Here is a 23,071-nt window from a genome sequence, read left to right on the forward strand (position 1 = left end):
CTCTTCAGGAGACACACCTGACTGACGCTGAGCATGATAAACTGAAGAGCGTGGGTGGGCCAAGTGCATTATTCATCTTTCAAATCTCGGGCATGAGGGGTGGCCATACTCATTAAAAAGCATTGCCCTTTTCAGATACAATTTCAGAATAAAGACAAAGGGGGAAGGTTTGTGATCATTCAAGGTTTCATTAATACTGAGCCCTTTACCATTGTGGTTGTGTATGGTCCTAACCATGATGATCCTACATTTTACCAAGACATCTTTTTGAAGTTAATGTGCCCATCATCAGAGATAATAATGGCAGGGGATTTTAACTTGGTACTGGACCCTTCCAGTGATAGATGTTCCTCTAATAGTATCAACCTCACACAGGAAGCTAAAATGTTAAAAGCAGAAATTAAACACTTTGGACTCGTAGACTTATGGAGATTTCTCAACCAAAAGGTTAAAGAATACTAATTGTTACTCCCCTGTCCATAACAGTTACTCTAGAAGAGACTTATAACTTATTCCTGCAGCCTGGGGAAGTTTAACTACTGGGTGTAAGTACTTACCAAGATGTATATCAGATCATTCTGCCCTGCTGGCTTCAGTACCAGTTTGTAGAGCACAGCCACCTCAAGAAGATGGAGGTTTGGTATATACTTACTAAATAGTCCCACATTTGTAACATTTCATTTTTTAGCACCAATAACAACTCTGCCTCATCCCTCATTTTATGAGAAGCTCTCCTTGCATATCTGAGGGGGCAAATCATACCCTTTAGTTCAGATGCTTGTCAGATGTATAAGGCTCAAGTAGATTCGTTGGAGAACGAAATTACAGATCTGGAAAATGAACATAGTGTAACATTTGACGACTCAACTCTACAACAATTAGACTCAAAGCGATTGGAATATAACACCCTGACGATCCATGAAGTGGAAAATACTCTCAGGAGAACAAAACAAAACCACTACGAACATGGAGATAAAGCAGGAAAGTTGCTTCCTTGGCAGATGCTAGTAGAGTTATTAGCTCTATTAAGCTACCCAGTAACACAGTTGTTCACAGTCCTGAGGAAATTAATCTAGTCTTCAGGGAGTTTTATGAAACATTGTACAAGTCGAAAAAACCTACACTCGATCCCTCCGATGTCAACAACTACAGACCAGTATCCCTTCTTTCTTTTCTCTCCAAAACTCTTGAACGTGCCGTCCTTGGCCAGCTCTCCCGCTATCTCTCTCAGAATGACCTTCTTGATCCAAATCAGTCAGGTTTCAAGACTAGTCATTCAACTGAGACTGCTCTTCTCTGTATCACGGAGGCGCTCCGCACTGCTAAAGCTAACTCTCTCTCCTCTGCTCTCATCCTTCTAGACCTATCGGCTGCCTTCGATACTGTGAACCATCAGATCCTCCTCTCCACCCTCTCCGAGTTGGGCATCTCCGGCGCGGCCCACGCTTGGATTGCGTCCTACCTGACAGGTCGCTCCTACCAGGTGGCGTGGCGAGAATCTGTCTCCTCACCACGCGCTCTCACCACTGGTGTCCCCCAGGGCTCTGTTCTAGGCCCTCTCCTATTCTCGCTATACACCAAGTCACTTGGCTCTGTCATAACCTCACATGGTCTCTCCTATCATTGCTATGCAGACGACACACAATTAATCTTCTCCTTTCCTCCTTCTGATGACCAGGTGGTGAATCGCATCTCTGCATGTCTGGCAGACATATCAGTGTGGATGACGGATCACCACCTCAAGCTGAACCTCGGCAAGACGGAGCTGCTCTTCCTCCCGGGAAGGACTGCCCGTTCCATGATCTCGCCATCACGGTTGACAACTCCATTGTGTCCTCCTCCCAGAGCGCTAAGAACCTTGGCGTGATCCTGGACAACACCCTGTCGTTCTCAACTAACATCAAGGCGGTGGCCCGTTCCTGTAGGTTCATGCTCTACAACATCCGCAGAGTACGACCCTGCCTCACACAGGAAGCGGCGCAGGTCCTAATCCAGGCACTTGTCATCTCCCGTCTGGATTACTGCAACTCGCTGTTGGCTGGGCTCCCTGCCTGTGCCATTAAACCCCTACAACTCATCCAGAACGCCGCAGCCCGTCTGGTGTTCAACCTTCCCAAGTTCTCTCACGTCACCCCGCTCCTCCGCTCTCTCCACTGGCTTCCAGTTGAAGCTCGCATCCGCTACAAGACCATGGTGCTTGCCTACGGAGCTGTGAGGGGAACGGCACCTCAGTACCTCCAGGCTCTGATCAGGCCCTACACCCAAACAAGGGCACTGCGTTCATCCACCTCTGGCCTGCTCGCCTCCCTACCACTGAGGAAGTACAGTTCCCGCTCAGCCCAGTCAAAACTGTTCGCTGCTCTGGCTCCCCAATGGTGGAACACACTCCTCACGACGCCAGGACAGCGGAGTCAATCACCACCTTCCGGAGACACCTGAAACCCCACCTCTTTAAGGAATACCTAGGATAGGATAAAGTAATCCTTCTCACCCCCCTTAAAAGATTTAGATGCACTATTGTAAAGTGGCTGTTCCACTGGATGTCATAAGGTGAATGCACCAATTTGTAAGTCGCTCTGGATAAGAGCGTCTGCTAAATGACTTAAATGTAAAATGTAAAGTCTGAAGGGGATGCCCCTGCCACAATGCATGAGTTTTTGAAGAAACCCAATTTACAAACTTTAACTGATGAGGATAGAGAGCACTTGGAGAAAGAGATAACATCAGAGAAAATTAGGAATCCATTTTCAACACTGCTGGGGGAAAATCACCAGGGTTAGACGGATTCCCTATTGAATTCTATCGATCCTTTTTACCCAAACTAATTGAGCCTCTTTGCAGTATGTTTAATTATGCCATAGAGACAGAAAAGCTCACAGACACACTTGAACAGGCACTGATCACAGTTTTGTTAAAACCTGGGAAAGATCCTATGCTTTGTGTGTCGTATTGACCAATATCTATCTCTATTGAACACTTCATATAAGATTCTTGCGAAACTCATTGCTCTTAGACTGGATCAGGTTCTACCGGACTTGGTTGATATGGACCAAACAGGCTTTGTAAGAAACCGCTCATCTCCTGATAATATCAGAAGATTATTTAATATTATGTATTTATGTAGAGTTCTAGCGTCTGCTAAATGACTTAAATGTAAATGTAAATGATAGAGAATGACCAAGAATCTGTATTGGTGGCATCATTAGATGCGGAATGAGCTTTTGACCGCATAGAATGGAACTACCTGTTAGAAGTTTAAAAGAGAATGAATATTGGACCTTAGTATGTAGGTCTGATTAGATTAATGTACAAATGTCCGGTAGCTCAGATCCTGACTAATGGAAACATTTCCTCACAGTTCTCCCTGTCATGTGGCATAAGACAGGGTTGTCCCACTAGTCTGCTCCTATTTTCTTTGGCTATAGAGCCACTGGCAGAAGCTTTTAGATCTCATCCATCCATGGTGTTTGTATAGGTGGACGTGAACATCTGGTCTCGCTATATGCTGATGACATTTTGCTTTACCTCACTAAACAAGAAATTTCACTCCGAACATTAGTTGACATCCTAAACGAATATGGGACCTTTTCAGGATATAAAATAAATCGAAGAACATAATTATGCCTTTTAACAGGGCAGCTATGCAGAACCCAATCTTAGACCAACCGTTTTCTTGAAACCACAGAAAATGACATATCTTGGATTTCAAATTCCTTCTGAAATTATTAAGACATATCAACTGAACTATAATCCACTTCTCAAACATTTTGGGGAGGAATTGGATAGATGGCGGGATTTACCAATTTCTCTTATTGGGCGGGTCAATTTTGTAAAGATGAATATATTACCAAAATTCTTGTACCTTTTCAAACCTTTCCCTTTCCTTTTCCCAAAGTATTTTCCCAACTTAATAGGAAGATTTCTTCATTTCTGTGGAAAGGTAAACCCTCCAGAGTGAAACTCACAACTTTATGCAAACCATACTCAGAAGGAGGACTCACTCTACCTGACTTCCAGTTGTATCAAATCAAATCTATTTATATAGCCCTTCACACATCAGCTGATATTACATTTAACATTTACATTTAAGTCATTTAGCAGACGCTCTTATCCAGAGCGACTTACAAATTGGTGAATTCACCTTATGACATCCAGTGGAACAGCCACTTTACAATAGTGCATCTAAATCTTTTAAGGGTGGGTGCTCAAAGTGCTTTTACACCTGCATTGTTTGCTGTTTGGGGCGAAGGGCTATATAAATAAATTTGAATTTGATCTGTACAGAAACCCAGCCTAAAACCCCAAACAGCAAGCAATGCAGGTGTAGAAGCACGGTCGCTAGGAAAACTCCCTAGAAAGGCCAAAACCTAGGAAGAAACCTAGAGAGGAACCAGGCTATGTGGGGTGGCCAGTCCTCTTCTGGCTGTGCCGGGTGGAGATTATAACAGAACATGGCCAAGGTGTTCAAATGTTCATAAATGACCAGCATGGTCGAATAATAATAAGGCAGAACAGTTGAAACTGAAGCAGCAGCACGGCCAGGTGGACTGGGGAGAAAGAGAGAAGGAGAGAATTAGAGAACGCACACTTAGATTCACACAGGACACCGAATAGGACAGGAGAAGTACTCCAGATATAACAAACTGACCCTAGCCCCCCGACACATAAACTACTGCAGCATAAATACTGGAGGCTGAGACAGGAGGGGTCAGGAGACACTGTGGCCCCATCCGAGGACACCCCCGGACAGGGCCAAACAGGAAGAATATAACCCCACCCACTTTGCCAAAGCACAGCCCCCACACCACTAGAGGGATATCTTCAACCACCAACTTACCATCCTGAGACAAGGCTGAGTATAGCCCACAAAGATCTCCGCCATGGCACAACCCAAGGGGGGGCGCCAACCCAGACAGGATGACCACATCAGTGAATCAACCCACTCAGGTGACGCACCCCTTCCAGGGACGGCATGAGAGAGCCCCAGTAAGCCAGTGACTCAGCCCCTGTAATAGGGTTAGAGGCAGAGAAAGAGGGGAACCGGCCAGGCAGAGACAGCAAGGGCGGTTCGTTGCTCCAGAGCCTTTCCGTTCACCTTCCCACTCCTGGGCCAGACTACACTCAATCATATGACCCACTGAAGAGATGAGTCTTCAGTAAAGACTTAAAGGATGAGACTGAGTTTGCGTCTCTGACATGGGTAGGCAGACCGTTCCATAAAAATGGAGCTCTATAGGAGAAAGCCCTGCCTCCAGCTGTTTGCTTAGAAATTCTAGGGACAATTAGGAGGCCTGCGTCTTGTGACCGTAGCGTACGTGTAGGTATGTACGGCAGGACCAAATCAGAGAGATAGGTAGGAGCAAGCCCATGTAATGCTTTGTAGGTTAGCAGTAAAACCTTGAAATCAGCCCTTGCTTTGACAGGAAGCCAGTGTAGAGAGGCTAGCACTGGAGTAATATGATACATTTTTGGTTCTAGTCAGGATTCTAGCAGCCGTATTTAGCACTAACTGAAGTTTATTTAGTGCTTTATCCGGGTAGCCGGAAAGTAGAGCATTGCAGTAGTCTAATCTAGAAGTGCCAAAAGCATGGATTAATTTTTCTGCATCATTTTTGGACAGAATGTTTTGCCTTGTTACATAGCTGTCCTGGAAATGGTCTTGATATGTTCTTCAAAAGAGAGATCAGGGTCCAGAGTAACGCCGAGGTCCTTCACAGTTTTATTTGAGATGACTGTACAACCATTGAGATTAATTGTCAGATTCAACCAACAGAAGATCTCTTTGTTTCTTGGGACCTAGAACAAGCATCTCTGTTTTGTCCGAGTTTAAAAGTACAACGTTTGCAGCCATCCACTTCCTTATGTCTGAAACACATGCTTCTAGCAAGGGCAATTTTGGGGCTTCACCACATTTCATTGAAATGTACAGCTGTGTGTCATCCGCATAGCAGTGAAAGTTAACATTATGTTTTCGAATAACATCCCCAAGAGGTAAAATATATAGTGAAAAAATAGTGGTCCTAAAACAGAACCTTGAGGAACACCGAAATGTACAGTTGATTTGTCAGAGGACAAACCATTCACAGAGACAAACTGATATCTTTCCGACAGATAAGATCTAAACCAGGCCAGAACTTGTCCGTGTAGACCAATTTGGGTTTCCAATCTCTCCAAAAGAACTAAGGTCTAGGAGCACGAGGACAGATGCCATTAAAATGTCATTTACCACCTTCACAAGTGCCGTCTCAGTGCTATGATGGGGTCTAAAACCAGACTGAAGCATTTCGTATACATTGTTTGTCTTCAGGAAGGCAGTGAGTTGCTGCGCAACAGCCTTTTCTAAAAATTTTGAGAGGAATGTAAGATTCTATATAGGCCGATAGTTTTTTATATTTTCTAGGTCAAGGTTTGGCTTTTTCAAGAGAGGCTTTATTACTGCCACTTTTAGTGAGTTTGGTACACATCCGATGGATAGAGAGCCGTTTATTATGTTCAACATAGGAGGGCCAAGCACAGGAAGGAGCTCTTTCAGTAGTTTCGTTGGAATAGGGTCCAGTATGCAGCTTGAAGGTTTAGAGGCCATGATTATTTTCATCATTGTGTCAAGAGATACAGTACTAAAACACTTGAGCGTCTCTCTTGATCCTAGGTCCTGGCAGAGTTGTGCAGACTCAGGACAACTGAGCTTTGAAGGAATACGCAGATTTAAAGAGGAGTCCGTAATTTGATTTCTAATAATCATAATCTTTTCCTCAAAAAAGTTCATGAATTTATCACTGCTAAAGTGAAAGTTATCCTCTCTTGGGGAATGCTGCTTTTTAGTTAGCTTTGCGACAGTATCAAAAAGGAATTTTGGATTGTTCTTATTTTCCTCAATTAAGTTAGAAAAATAGGATGATCGAGCAGCAGTAAGGGCTCTTCGGTACTGCACGGTACTGTCTTTTCAAGCTAGTCGGAAGACTTCCAGTTTGGTGTGGCGCCATTTCCGTTCCAATTTTCTGGAAGCTTGCTTCAGAGCTCGGTTATTTTCTGTGTACCAGGGAGCTAGTTTCTTATGAGAAATGTTTTTAGTTTTTAGGAGTGCAACTGCATCTAGGGTATTGCGCAAGTTAAATTGAGTTCCTCAGTTAGGTGGTTAACTGATTTTTGTCCTCTGGCGTCCTTGGGTAGACAGAGGGAATCTGGAAGGACATCAAGGAATCTTTGTGTTGTCTGTGAATTTATAGCACGACTTTTGATGTGCCTTGGTTGGGGTCTGAGCAGATTATTTGTTGCAATTCCAAACGTAATAAAATGGTGGTCCGATAGTCCATGATTATGAGGAAAAACATTAAGATCCACAACATTTATTCCATGAGACAAAACTAGGTCCAGAGATGACAAAACCCACTGGTCGATGATGGCTCCGAAAGCCTTTTGGAGTGGGTCTGTGGAATTTTCCATGTGAATATTAAAGTCACCAAAGATTAGAATATTATCTGCTATGACTACAAGGTCCGATAGGAATTCAGGGAACTCAGTGAGGAACGCTGTATATGGCCCAGGAGGCCTGTAAACAGTAGCTATAAAAAGTGATTGAGTAGGCTGCATAGATCCGTCACTCCTCAGCAGGTCAGGCTTGGTCCTGTTTGTGGGTAAGTCCCAGAAAGAGGGCCAATTATCTACAAATTCTATCTTTTGGGAGGGGCAGCAAACAGTTTGCAATCAGCGATTGAGTTGTGAGACTGCTGTAGAGCTCATCACTCCCCCTAACTGGGAGGGGGCCAGAGACAATTACTCGATGCGGACACATCTTTCTAGCTGATTTACACGCAGAAGCTATGTTGCGCTTGGTGATCTCTGACTGTTTCATCCTAACATCGTTGGTGCTGACGTGGATAACAATATCTCTATACTCTCTACACTCGCCAGTTTTAGCTTTAGCCAGCACCATCTTCAGATTAGCCTTAACGTCGGTAGCCCTGCCCCCTGGTAAACCGTGTATGATCGCTGGATGATTCGTTTTAAGTCTGCGGGTAATGGAGTCGCCAATGACTACAGTTTTCAATTTGTCAGAGCTAATGGTGGGAAGCTTCGGCATCTCAGATCCCGTAACGGGAGGAGTAGAGACCAGAGAAGATTCGGCCTCTCTGACTCTGACTGGGGAAAACCGGTTGAAAGTTTCTGTCGGCTGAATGAGCGACACCGGTTGAGCGTTCCTACAGCATTTCCTTCCAGAAACCGTGAGAAGGTTGTCCGGCTGCGGGGACCGTGCGAGGGGATTTATACTACTATCTGTACTTACTGATGGCACAGGCGCTGTTTCATCCTTTCCTACACTGAAATTACCCTTGCCTAACGATTGCGTCTGAAGCTGGGCTTGTAGCACAGCTATCCTCGCCGTAAGGCGACCGTTCTCCTGTATATTATGAGTACAGCGACTGCAATTAGAAGGCATCATGTTAATGTTACTACATAGCTTCGGCTGTTGGAGGTACTGACGAATCGTGTCCAGATAAAGCGTCCGGAGTGAAAAAGTTGAGGAAAAAAAAAAAATAAAAACGGTAATTAAAAAGTTAAAAACCGTAAAGTTGTCAGGTAGCAAAATAGGTTGGCAACAAAACGCACAGCAACTCGAAAACAAGTCTGCAAGTTGTGACCGGAAATGATGTCAGAGAATGTATTACTGAGCATCTCAGTTAAACTGTGTGGATATGGCCTCCCGGGTGGCGCAGTGGTTAAGTGGTTAAGCCATCAGAGTCCCTGGGTTCGCGCCCAGGCTCTGTCGTAACCAGCCGCGACCGGGAGGTCCGTGGGGGTGACGCACAATTGGCCTAGCGTCGCCCGGGTTAGGGAGGGCTTGGTCGGTAGGGGTGTCCTTGTCTCATCGCGCACCAGCGACTCCTGTGGCGGGCTGGGCGCAGTGTGCGCTAGCCAAGGTGGCCAGGTGCACGGTGTTTCCTCCGGCGCATTGGTGGGTTGGATGCGCACTGTGTTAAGAAGCAGTGCGGCTTGGTTGGGTTGTGTATCGGAGGACGCATGACTTTCAACCTTCGTCTCTCCCGAGCCCGTATGGGAGTTGTAGCGATGAGACAAGATAGTAGCTACTACAACAATTGGATACCACGAAATTGGGGAGAAAAAGGGGTAAAATTAAAAAAATATATATATATAAACTGTGTGGATATGGCAAGATACAACAACAAGTTCACCCTCTGGGAGATAGATAGAGGAGGAGTGTCTAACCCCTGATACATTGGCATCTATACCTTATATTAGCCCACCTAAAGCTTTGTTAGGTCTCATAAACAACCCTTTCATTAAAAACACTTTAAATCTATGGATTGAAGTCTGTAAACAAACAGAAGAGCTTAGATCTATATATGAACAAACACCTTTCTATAATAACCACATCTTCCCAAAGCCCTGAGAGATGGTATTACATTTTCTTGGTTCAACAAAGGAATTAAAACATTTGGTAATCTCTATAGAGAAGGTGAACTACTATCCTTTCAACAACTGGCATCTCATTTTAAGTTACCTCAAACTCTTTTCTTCAAGTACCTACAGGTTAGGCATTATATTGCCACTCAGCAGGGAGGTAGGATTCAGCCCATGAGTAAACCTAAAACTGATCAACTGTGGCTGGAGAGGAAAGGGGTAAAAGGTTTCATTTCCTACATGAACTCAAGGCTTCAAGCTCTGTTGGGGAATGATGAAACTCTGAAAACTTGCATGAAGTGGCATGATGACCTTGGTCTCATATTTGAGGATTAGAAATGGGGAAAGCTCATTTTAAATGCTCAGCGTCTTTCATTTAACACAAGGCACAAGTTGATGCAATTCAATATTTTACATAGGGTCTACTTTACACCAGAGAGACTGTACAAGATCACTTCTAAATATTTAACATTTTGCCCAAGGTGTAAAACAGGAGTGTGCACAGTTATGTATATGTTTTTGTCCTTCCCTGAACTAAGCAATTATTGGAAAGACATTATTCAGATCTTATCACAGGTCACTAATATGATGGTACCACTAGATCCTTCCCTTATTCTTCTTGGAGATGATTCTGTTCTACCAGTTAATATTTGTAGCAAAACCAGATTCATTCAATTGGCAGTCATTGCAGCCAATAAATCCACAGCTATTATATGGAAGAGTGACACTCCGCCAAGCAAGCAGATGTGGCTAAAATAACTATCTTCCTATAATTCCATCTGAAAGAATAACATACAATTGACGTAATAAACCCTTTGAATTTACTGATGTCTGGGGGGACTTTCAGTAGTTTCTAGAGACGTCACCTTAGCTGCCTCATTACTACTTTCTTCATTAATCTATTATTATTATTTGTTTTTGTGTTGAATCATTTATTTTCTAGCATGGAATGTGAAGGTCATTCTGTTTCTTTTTTTGTTGTTAATCAGTGAAGCTAATATCAGTAGAGGGGAGGACGGGGGGAGTTCCTGTGTTGGGGAGGGAAGGGTTTTGAACAATGTGCTCCCATGTAGCATGGTGTTTTGTTTAGGTGGAAGGAATAACAGGGCATTATCTGTATCATATTCTGATGATTGTTAAATTGTAAAAGAAAAAAGAAAAGAAATGCCAATAACTATATTGTAAAAAAAAAAGTATGACAATTGAGTACTTTTTCCACCACTGGTTATTTACATTTTAGCTTTTAGTTTATTTACATTTAGCATACGGTCACACTGGTCACCCGTGGGAATCGCACCCACAACCCTGGCGACTAAACCACACTGTGCTTCATCAAATAGCAAAACCAAATGACCTGGATTGAAGTTGAGATGACATGGTGCAAGTGATCAGTGCCGTTCGAGATTCTACATTGACTACAGCAATTGTGAATATCTCCACAGATCTCCACAACCTATAGTATGCATGCTATCTTGAACATGCACATTTTATATGATTAACTTGACATATGAATGAATACATGTATAGTTACAGAAACCTGAAAATGTGGCCATGGATCTGTTACTTATTTTAAGGTTGAATAAATACTGTTACATTAGTTTGTAAGAGAGCCTTAACTTTAGGCTATTTACTGTATTACAAATGTAAAATTGAATTGTGTTTGGTTGACAAAGCAACCAAGTATCAACATTTTAAAGGATATATTTACTGCTTGGATAGTTCAATCTAAGACACTGGCTTAATTCCATTCTTTAACTTTCAGGAGATGTGAAGCCAACATATCATTTATTAACTTGTTTTGTCGACAAATTAACAGGCTATTTATTGTATTTCAAAAGTGAAATTGAAATGTGTTTGGTCGACAACATTAATTTAGGCATCAGGCATGTCACTTCCCTATTGACGGTGCTAACACCAAATGGAACCAAAATATTGTGGGTTTAGCGTTGACTCAAAACGAATGCACGACAGGAAAACACACACAACTGCTACTATTATAGTATAGAAGTCAAAATACCTGTAGCTATGTTCCTACTTGGACATAATCATCAAAACATTGACAGCACAGTGATTCTCGTTCTAAGAGGATGCTATAATAAATAGATAATTGCGATTGTCAGATTTATTTCAGTACTGGGAATTTATTGGCAGTAATAAGTTGAATATGAAACTAAAATCGTGAATGTTTTTCAAAGGCGTCTGTGTGGCTTCAGCAGCGAACGTTCCACACAGATGTTCAATGAGCGATCGAGTTCCACGTAACTCACTAGGTCTACTCTCATTTTAATACATTCAAAACCACTACTGTAATGAAAATAAAAGCCAATAAACTGAACATTTACTGTCAAACGATTATTTTTATTCAATTGTTGAATTAGGCCTATTGTACCCAATTTGACATTTCATGCCTATTCAAGTGGTTTTGACAAACTTTTATTATGTGGACGGCTACTATGTCATAATGTACATGATGTCATAATGAAGCATTCTTTTGTTAAAATAAGAAATTCCATAGACCAGGTCATTGATGCTCTTCCTGAACTGAGGTAGGACCTAATAATCTCAAATACACTACTTTTATATTATGAGAACTTTATTTGATCAATAACTGTAAGAAAAACTGTTATGTTTTGTGATTTGTGACAAAAAAGTATTTCTTTAAAGTAGGTATTGTGGTCTTGTGTTTCTGTTTTCAATAATATTTTGTTGAAACTGTACAGTCAAATCCTACGTGTGCAAATTATCTGGAAGTCCAAATTGAAGGTAGGCCTTAGTCTGTGAATCTTTCATTTTTATGAATTTGTGAACATTTTGGCAGGAATTGGAATGTCCTTTGAAAGTGGAGAAACACTAGTTTATAATAACAACTTTGATCAAATTAAATTGTAATATATGTAATTTATTCTATATTCTTATTCTCAAACATGTTGTTTGCTCTTCCACTGTGACTCTCACAGCCATGAAAGACAGAAGGAAGTCCAGGACTAGGACACAAGAGACCAGTCAGAACAGTTCTGAGAACAACCTGACAGACATCCTCAGTGTCCGGTGTGCCAGTGATATTGTCCTACAGCCAATGCCACCAGGGAGAAAGAATAGCCGATCCCACTTCCACAACATGGATGTGACTAAAGAGAGGGCTGACATGGGAAGGCTTCCAGCGGCCACTCCACCCATCAGGCTCCCAATGCTCACTGTGACCTCTCTCAATGCCCAAAGTAACAAAAACACCCTCAAGGTGCCACGCCTCGTCTGCAGCTGGAGGGACAGATGGGTAGCAAGCGTCTGGGTCCGGTTAAAACCAAAACCGGAGGGAGCACATTTACCTCCAGCCATAAGGAGCCAGAGGTTAAATCCAGCAGACCACAGACACCAGGAAGCATCCCTAGGAGACCCAATTTATGCTCCACTACAGCCAAGGCAGTTGCTCCTTTATCTGGGACTCCATGCAGGCAGTCTGAGATCAGGATCCAGGCCAATCCTCTCCAGAGGTCTAACATCCAGGACCAAAGGCCCCGCTCTCCTCCTGCTCAGGCCAGACGGTCTCTGTCCGACGGCAGCCTCTTGCAGCCGCCATGTTCTCCTGTGGATGTCCTCCAGCCGGAGGTCCAGGCCAGCAGAAGCCTGGCTCGACCCAAGACCGGGATAGCTAGGATAACAAGACATACTGATGGCAGCACTCTGAGGTTCCCTAATCAGACCTTAGAGCTTATAAACTCTATGGGTAGGAGGGAGAGCACCAATTCTTTCCCTGTGCTGCCAACCATTGCAGTTGCAGCCTCACCTGCCCAGATAGCCATCCCATTGCCTACCCCAATGGTCAGCCATGTGCCTGACCTTCTGGTGCCTATTCCATCTGCTTCTCCGGTTCCTTCCAGCCGAGTGCCTGCCCCACCTGCCTCCCCAGTGCCAGCCCGGCCTGCCAATGCCAGATCACGGCGTGTGTCGAAGAGGATCCAGCTCTTACAGATCCAGTCTGCTATGCTGGACCAGCAGCTACCAGAGCAACTGGGTGACAAACAAATCATATTACCCTCTGAGCCCCTGTCCTTCAGTAGCACTGAGAGGTTGTTCCTCTGTGGTCCACCTTTAGTCTGTGGAGATGATGGCTGTCACCCCCTGACCAGACCTACGCCCAGCCACACAGGTCGCACCGACCACTCCCCTTTACTGACCAATAGGAGAGCCGTGCAGGCGGGCGAGAAGTGCCCCTTTGATACCCTCTTGACCCCCTTGGTCCCACTGGCAGAACAGCCTCCTATCAAGCGGGGGCACATGCCTGCCTCCCGTGCCAAGGCCGAGCGGGAGAATAGCCAACGAGGGCGCAGGAAGAGAGTGAAGCCCATTCACTGGGACGTTAACTTTAAGTCTGGGCCTTTCTTCCCAGTGTGTGTCTCTCCATCACTGCCCTCGATCTTGGAGGTGGATGAAGAGTCTCTTTCTGAAGAGATGGAGCAAAGCCAGTTGTAAGGGGTCGCACACACGCACACCTTCATTTTATTTATTTTTTACCTTTATTTAAATTGCGCAGTTAGTTAAGAACAAATTCTTATTTACCATGACGACCTACCCCGGCCAAACCCTGACGACACTGCCCTTTCAACCCCAAACCACAAAGGGCAGGTGACAGAAATGATCCAGCGCCCACCGATCCGGGCTGTTCTGCATGAGCAGCAGCAGCTACTGTCGGAAGTACTGTTGGAACAGACTTTTCCTATGAGACCCAACAGGAGCCACAAGCTGTCAAAGTACTTTCATCCCTGGGTGAGCAACTTCTCGAAGAGTGTTCTCTTCCTGAAGATGGACTGCTTCAACCCTTAGGAGTATCCAGAGTATCTAGTACGCTGGTGTGATGATAGAATATGTCCCTCAGTATCAACTAGAGATTAATATTAATCTACTTGTTATTCTAGTTAGGCAAATGTTAATTTATCATCACCATGTTCCAAAGAATTCTGTTTCTATAAAGTTTTATTGCAGTTAAATGATCTGTGGTGTGTGTTGTTGGTTTCTTGTGAGCTATGAAGTATACCCTTTTAGTAGAATGTTTATTTCTTCATTGGATTTGTTGACCAAAGAGAAGAGGTAAGTGCTGACCGGACTAATATAAGTGAATTTCCGATTCAAGTTTGTATTAATCCGAAGGAGGCACATCTGACTCACACCATCGCGCCAAAATTCCTCACATTTTCAATATATAGCAACACTGACAAATTCTCAGGTGGAACTATTTGTACTACAGCATTGGAAATGAGGATCTATCCAAACACAGTGTTTATGAAATGCGAGAATGCTGAACAACATTTTCTGACCAGTAGGCTTGTTTGTCATAATATTTGGCCAAAGTTCTCTTTGCTTGAGTCAAAAGGGCCTGTCTCAACTTGCACATGTAAGGGAAGCAGACAGCTGCAGATGAAATATAACTGCTGGGTTCTGTGGTAACCAGGTCTCTCTTGCCAAAAGAACCCACTTTTGCAAGAAAGACCTAGATAGTGCCACATAAGACAACGCTTATATAAATTATTATTTTATACGAATAAAAAGCACCCCTTCATCTGGAATAGATGTAGTGTTGCCTTACGTTTGTGAAATATGAATGACTTGCTTAGCCTTCAAACTGTGCTTAGTTTAAAATACTGTTGGTTGGACTGCGAGGCAGTGACTATCGTTTTTCTTTTGAACTGAAGCCTGACACTGTACGACACGTCGTGTCTCATCCTTCGTCTTTTGAATAAAGCTTCCTCGGCATGATTTTATTCTAACATTATCCATGTTTTTTTTTTTTTCAACCCTCAAAAACACATGTTGATCCCCATGTAACGACACGTGATATTCCACAGGGGAGCACTAAAGGTCTGTAAGAAAGGAGGTTGAACACTTTGTACCTTGAACACCATCTATAAACTTACACACAGCCTCAACTATTTAAATGGCAGAAATGTAGGGTATGTAAACATTATATAAAGTGGCATTGTTTAAGTGACTAGTGATACATTTATTACATCAAATTATTCATTATTAAAGGGGCTGTATGTTGGCAGCAGCCACTCAATGCATTGCAATGCTTTGCCATCAACCATCGAGAGAATGCCTCCTATGAAGTCTATAAGCTATCCAACTGCCTAAGTTGTACCTAATGGAAGTGTAAAATAATTAACCATTTTAAATTCTCGATATTTGACACATTATTTCTATTTTATGACTGAAAATATTAATGTAGAATGCCAGAATGATGCAACACGGAAGGCAACTCAACGGCTGTAGTGTAGTTCTTCATTAAAGTATTTAAACTGGAACAACCAATTTAGTAATGGATTCAATATATCCAAGTAACAGATTAATAGTTTAGAATTTTCTTTATTTTTCTGTAACATTCAAAGTCAGCAGGCTTTGTATTCTTGAGACCTTAGTCACTCCAAAAGTGAACCATCCACCTGGAAAAACTTCCCCTGAACAGTGAGAAAGACGACATTCGTCATCTGCCTATGAGCTTAAGTCAAGTAAGTCCCATTAAATCCTCAGAAGTACACCAAGATAGCCAGAAGCATCTCATACACTTATTTTCTCTGATCTGCAACTATTCTGTTGTGTACATAGAACTGTACTGCTCTGCAGTCCCTGTTTACTAGCGCTTGGGGAGAAGCAGAAACGCATTTCTCACAGTCTTGTTTTCCAGGCATTTTCCCCCAGTCGGATAAAGTTCATCAAGGAATCTTCAACTGCATCCACCTCTATTGTCGACCAATACCTTTTAGTTCCTTTGTCAACTTTCTAAAGAGATGGCATTATGAATGACTACATTAAATAAATGTTGACTACAATACCGTACTTGAACATCTCTCTGTATTAACTCTACAAGGTTATAGCTGTATCTGCAGAGAGTGTGTTGAAATTAAACTAACAATCCCAACTAAATAACTACATAGATAAGGATGTGAGAGGAGAATGTGCAATGCTGACATCAAAGCAGACTCAATCTGTATGGAATCTAAGCCCAACAATCTGTTTGCAATGTAAACCTTCTAATAAAAGCAATACCTATTAAATCAAGTTCCCTCCCTCAAGAAAAACAATGTAAAGCGTGGTAATCCTTCTGTGTTATCATCTATCCTGACACACTAGTTCCAGATCTAACGTCTTGACTTGTGTCCAATCCAAACTGAACCGTTCTGTGCTGGCATGGTTGGAAATACACTAACTGATAAAGACAGGATTGGACCAGCACAGTACGGCCATAAGTTGACACTACAGAGTGAAAATGCACTGACTGAAGGCAGCAGGAAACATGCTTACCGTGTGAGCCTCTCTTTTGTCCCAGTTTTCCCTTGGTCATTGGTTGTTTGGCCCGAATCGCTGACATCTCTCCTGGAAAACATGTTGAAAAGGACATTGTAATTAAGAATAGGTCCATGTGTATGTAAGGTATAGGCATACCGGTCAGATTTTCTTCATAGGATTCTTCAGACGACTGCATATGAGATGAATAATGTAGGGTAAGTAACATTATATGTTTAAAGCGGCTAGTGATATATTTACATAATTTCCCATCAATTCCCATTATTAAAGTGGCTGGAGTTGGGTCAGTGTCAATGACAGTGTGTTGGCAGCAGCCACTCAATGTTAGTGGTGGCTGTTTCACAGTCTGATGGCCTTGAGATAGAAGCTGTTTTTCAGTCTCTCGGTCCCAGCTTTGATGCACCTGTACTGACCTCGCCTTCTGTATGATAGCGGGGTGAACAGGCAGTGGCTCGGTGGTTGATGTCCTTGATGATCTTTATGGCCTTCCTGTAACATCGGGTGGTGTAGGTGTCCTGGAGGGCAGGTAGTTTGCCCCCGGTGATGCGTTGTGCAGACCTCACTACCCTCTGGAGAGCCTTACGGTTGAGGGCGGAGCAGTTGCCGTACCAGGCGGTGATACAGCCCGCCAGGATGCTCTCGATTGTGCATCTGTAGAAGTTTGTTGGTGACAAGCCGAATTTCTTCAGCCTCCTGAGGTTGAAGAGGCGCTGCTGCGCCTTCTTCACGACGCTGTCAGTGTGAGTGGACCAATTCAGTTTGTCTGTGATGTGTATGCCGAGGAACTTAAAACTTGCTACCCTCTCCACTACTGTTCCATCGATGTGGATAGGGGATGTTCCCTCTGCTGTTTCCTGAAGTCCACAATCATCTCCTTAGTTTTGTTGACGTTGAGTGTGAGGTTATTTTCCTGACACCACACTCCGAGGGCCCTCACCTCCTCCCTGTAGGCCGTCTCGTCGTTGTTGGTAATCAAGCCTACCACTGTTGTGTCGTCCGCAAACTTGATGATTGAGTTGGAGGCGTGCGTGGCCACGCAGTCGTGGGTGAACAGGGAGTACAGGAGAGGGCTCAGAACGCACCCTTGTGGGGCCCCCGTGTTGAGGATCAGCGGGGAGGAGATGTTGTTGCCTACCCTCACCACCTGAGGGTGGCCCGTCAGGAAGTCCAGTACACAGTTGCACAGGGCGGAGTCGAGACCCAGGGTCTCGAGCTTGATGACGAGCTTGGAGGGTACTATGGTGTTGAATGCCGAGCTGTAGTCGATGAACAGCATTCTCACATAGGTATTCCTCTTGTCCAGGTGGGTTAGGGCAGTGTGCAGTGTGGTTGAGATTGCGTCGTCTGTGGACCTATTTGGGCGGTAAGCAAATTGGAGTGGGTCTAGGTGTCAGGTAGGGTGGAGGTGATATGGTCCTTGACTAGTCTCTCAAAGCACTTCATGATGACGGAAGTGAGTGCTACGGGGCGGTAGTCGTTTAGCTCAGTTACCTTAGCTTTCTTGGGAACAGGAACAATGGTGGCCCTCTTGAAGCATGTGGGAACAGCAGACTGGTATAGGGATTGATTGAATATGTCCGTAAACACACCGGCCAGCTGGTCTGCGCATGCTCTGAGGGCGCGGCTGGGGATGCCGTCTGGGCCTGCAGCCTTGCGAGGGTTAACACGTTTAAATGTCTTACTCACCTCGGCTGCAGTGAAGGAGAGACCGCATGTTTTCGTTGCAGCCCGTGTCAGTGGCACTGTATTGTCCTCAAAGCGGGCAAAAAGTTATTTAGTCTGCCTGGGAGCAAGACATCCTGGTCCGTGACTGGGCTGGGTTTCTTCTTGTAGTCCGTGATTGACTGTAGACCCTGCCACATGCCTCTTGTGTCTGAGCCGTTGAATTGAGATTCTACTTTGTCTCTGTACTGACGCTTAGCTTGTTTAATAGCCTTGCGGAGGGAATAGCTGCATTGTTTATATTCGGTCATGTTACCAGACACCTTGCCCTGATTAAAAGCAGTGGTTCCCGCTTTCAGTTTCACGCGAATGCTGCCATCAATCCACGGTTTCTGGTTAGGGAATGTTTTTATCGTTGCTATGGGAACGACATCTTCAACGCACGTTCTAATGAACTCGCACACCGAATCAGCGTAATCGTCAATATTTTTATCTGACGCAATACGAAACATGTCCCAGTCCACGTGATGGAAGCAGTCTTGGAGTGTGGAGTCAGCTTGGTCGGACCAGCGTTGGACAGACCTCAGCGTGGGAGCCTCTAACTTACGTAAACACTGTCAGTTCTGACCAGGTCTGACCAACGGTTGTGCATCATCCAACACATGGACAATCGATCCAGAGGTACTGGCAGCCTCGGTGTATGACATCTAAGGATAAAATAATATTAAATTAGTCATGTGCCACTTAGGCAATTGAATATGATTACACAATCCCCAGTATCCTCATTCTAAACAACTGACAAACCTGAGCTTCGGGATTTATTATTTCCTTTTCAAATCTGGCCTACACGTTGAATTATGTTTCTTTTAGAGTTTCCATATGTCTTCTTAGCCTCTGCAGTGCCTTCGTAAAGAAAGACAAGATTCTAAAAGAATGACAAGTTTGCTCGGCACACAACAAAGGGGATGGGCTGGGGGACACCAATGACTGTTATCATTGACTGAATGAGGTCCCACAAACATCTATTACAAATTCCTTTTTAAGACCACTTTCAAGGTAAAAAAGCAAGTATAAGCATAACATAAGCACATTATACAAGTTCCTGGATGCAACTAAAGCACATCTGCTTTTATGGATGGACTAAACGAGAAACAGTATGAGTGATATGGCTAAAGGAAGACATGTGAATTGGCAGTCCTACCAAATTTTACACAATCCTTATTCCTGTTGTGGTGATTCGCTCTTTTGAGTGCAAAGCCAAACTAACTAGCAACTTATTTCTCTTTGGGTAAGAAAGGGTGATAAAAAAAAACTGCCAAAACGTAAATAAAATAATTAAATTAGGGACTTATTTAAACATTTCAGCACACATGCATGCTTATGACTTGACAAAACAGATGAAAAGGAACTGGCTTTTCTAGCTAGCTTGTAAACCAATTCAAGTTACACTGGCAATGTTATTTTCCAATGCATGTAACATTGTTAACCACAAACATGTATTCTGAATCAAAGACATTTTGACCAATTATGCTAAACTAGCACGCTAACCGTTAGCTAGCACGCTAACCGCTAGCTAGCACGCTAACCACTAGCTAGCACGCTAATCATTAGCAAGCAGTAAATAAATATAAGGTAAAAAACATGCAAAGTAACAATTGCACGTTAATGAATTGTTTGGATGAGCCTACCAATTTCAATCTCATGATGAAGTATATCTGATACAACGCGGCTTTCGGACATTGTCAATGCATGTTGGATTCCACCGAAAGACATACATGAGCTAACATTAATTACAAATAAAGACAAATGGAACATGCATTGCTTGCCAATACACCACATACCATTTGATTTAACATATTGGTTAACAGTTTAGTTAATAGCTTAGCTTCTTGCATGAATGCGAACGTCTGCAACCATCCTCCTCTTCCTTTAAAAACGTGCTGCACGGCTACTTTTGTTGTGATCATGCTCAGGCAGAGACAGGCTTGCCAGGTCAATTTCACATTTCTAGTAAATCCAGTCAAAACTCCCTTCAAAGCCTGAAAACGTTCACAATCTCAGCAGATTACAGGGAAATTAATTGATGTAAAAAAAAAAGATCATGTTGGTAACGGTGCAATATAGAAGTAGTATAAAAACTTGCAGATTTCTGAATATGTGTGCAATATTATTACTGTCACTGTCAAATTCAGACCTTAGTTCCTTTATTATGTCTTTGTGTTAGTTTGGTCAGGGCGTGAGTTGGGGTGGATAGTCTATGTTCTTTTTCTATGTTGTATTTCTGTGTTTGGCCTGGTATGGTTCGCAATCAGAGGCAGCTGTCGATCGATAGTTGTCTCTGAGAATCATACGTAGGTAGCCTGTTTTCCCCATTTTGGTTATCGGTGATTGTTTTCTGTGTCTGTGTTTTCCACACAGAACTGTTTCGGTTTCAATTTGTGTAGGGTTCAGTTTTGATTAAAAATATGAGAACACTTACCACGCTGCGTATTGGTCCGATCCTTCCTACTCCTCCTCCGAAGAAGAGGACGAAAACCGTGACAGTCACCTACATTTCCTTAGACAATTTGGGTTTGTAGCTTACACAGTCAGTATTAGTGAGGTGTTCAGTGCAGCTACTTGAATGGTCTGTAGACTTGCTGACACAAAAGCAGTTTATGGCAGGTTAAGATTCTTACTCGCAACCTAACCTCTCAGCAATCAGGTTCACTACCTGCACACAGACCAAACAGCCTAGTGATATTAACAGCCATCTCTTACTATAGGCACTCAGCTACTCTCACCATCTCTCTCTTCTCTCTCATAACAGGCCTTTTTAAAAATCCTATTCGCATTTACCCTCCACTAGAAACCCTGGTTTCACAAGATGGAATAAAATGTACTGATAATAAGTGATTTCAACTTTGTACTGCTGTGAAGACGTAGGCCGTTACATCAGCATTGATCTCTTTGCAAAAGCCTCAAGAAAACTTGTAATAAACTTGGGTAGCTGATGGATAACTGATGTTCATATCTTAAAGGACAAGTCCCTATAAGCTTTTGTCAGGAATCGGGACTCGGTTGATAAATCCAACGCAACTGCATGTTTTAAAAATGGTAGGCTATCTTATGGTAGGCCTAGTTATAAAATTACATTATAGGCCGACACTGTACACTATAGGCCTATCTTTTGCCGGATTGGAGAATGTCTGCAATTGTCTTGCCTAGTGCAGCAAAACTGCCAAAACATGGCCTGGTCATGGATGAAAGCATCTGTTCAAAATGGGGTAGAACTGAGGGAACATAAGGCGGACCCCAGGATTTCAGCTTCCTGTGTTAGCTGTTGTTATCTTCTTGCTGTGTTTATTTGTAGATAGACTCACCCCAACAGGGAGTTATGAGTTGGGAGATATAATAAAAATGTCTGCTTAATGCTTTTGAGGGAGCAGCAGAAAAGTGTATCCAAGCTGGGATAGCCCTTGCTAGAATTGTTAGTTGTAGCAGTAGTAGTAGCCATGTCAAGGCAGCAGTGTTGTAGTCGAGTCACTAAAGCAATTCACAAGACCCTATGGCTAACTCTGAGTTGAGTCAAAGTCATCAATGTTTGAGTCGAGTCGAGTCACAAGTCCCTGTGGCTGAAATAAGAGTCCCTGTGTTTGAATCCCGGTCCTAGATTTCAAGTCTAAGACAATGGGTCCATATTAACTTAATATTAAGTTATTAACCCAGTCAGAATGTGGTGGGGGGGATTTCAATCAATCATTTTTAAATCCCCTTTCTTTCTGTGCCAACAAATGTCTATATGCTACAGGTCAACCAGATTGTCAGCTAGCTAGCTACCTAATTAGGTAACATGATTGAACATGGTGTGGCTGCACAGCTTCTCTATCTTTGATGTAGTCTAAACAGAAACTGAAAGACAGAGACAAACAGATACACTTTTATAAACTATACTGATGTCAGATATTAGTGGCTAATGTTCACATTCTGTGGAGGTCAACTGCTCCAAGATCTGTGTGTGTGTGTGTGTGTGTGTGTGTGTGTGTGTATGTGTGCGTATGTGGTTTGGTTTGAAGCTTCTCTAACCAGCTCTGTGTTGTTGTCCTCTGGAAACACCTCTGGTTTTCAGCGCTGTGATAGAAGATTAGCGCAGAAGCTGTGGCAGACAGATTCTGCTAGTGAGCGTATACTGAGAGCACACAGCTGATTAACCCCTTCACTGCCGGCCAGAGAAATTGAAATGTATGCAAATGTTTCCCAGTTTATGCAAATACTTGCACCGTGACGTGAAACCGTGAAAGAAAGAAGGCCATGTTTCAGTTATGGTGACGCACGATCACATGTAGCCTAACTAACCTAACCTTCTTTCTTGAACCAGTTCTAGAACAATTGATACAGCCATACTGCTCTGCTAAGTCATAGCTTCTCATGCATGTTTGTAAAGAGGAACTGGGTACGATGCATGACTGATCTTACAATGCAATGTGAGTCTTTGCACTGGCCCGCAGATACATCTCTACAAAAATGTGGTAACACCTCTTAAACTTGATGGATATCTTTATAATGCTAGTAAGCTTTGGGCTTTGGTGGAGATAATGCATTTTGGAATGAACCTTAGACAACAACACATAAGTTGCCAAAAAGTACTTATTATGATGGACTGTGAAAAACCCAAGGGATCATCATCTATTAATGTACTGTGTGAGAGCAGATA

At 43.2% G+C, this 23,071-nt stretch overlaps 1 protein-coding gene across 26 annotated transcripts in view; it reads right to left on the minus strand.

Annotated features, from left to right (window-relative positions):
- The window catches only part of LOC118400733 (uncharacterized), a 126,585-nt gene that overhangs the window by 100,680 nt on the left and 2,834 nt on the right, over nucleotides 1–23,071 (minus strand). For 4 of the 26 annotated variants that reach the window (XR_008075341.1, XR_008075333.1, XR_008075329.1 and 1 more), the window contains exon 2: nucleotides 19,183–19,281. The exons of 7 other annotated variants lie outside the window; for them this stretch is intronic. Coding sequence is in view for 6 of the 19 variants with exons in the window: in XM_052474733.1 (XP_052330693.1) it covers nucleotides 16,714–16,785 (72 nt within the window). In the remaining 13 variants the exon portion in view is untranslated. Of the gene's footprint in view, nucleotides 1–15,761; nucleotides 16,192–16,713; nucleotides 16,786–16,854; nucleotides 16,891–18,985; nucleotides 19,086–19,182; nucleotides 19,282–20,066; nucleotides 20,264–20,857; nucleotides 21,124–23,071 lie in introns of those variants that run through there. 15 more of the 26 variants (XM_052474738.1, XM_052474733.1, XM_052474736.1 and 12 more) reach the window with 14 other exon arrangements.

The sequence above is a fragment of the Oncorhynchus keta genome, chromosome 22 (genome assembly GCF_023373465.1).
Source record: "Oncorhynchus keta strain PuntledgeMale-10-30-2019 chromosome 22, Oket_V2, whole genome shotgun sequence".
Taxonomy (NCBI): domain Eukaryota; kingdom Metazoa; phylum Chordata; class Actinopteri; order Salmoniformes; family Salmonidae; genus Oncorhynchus; species Oncorhynchus keta.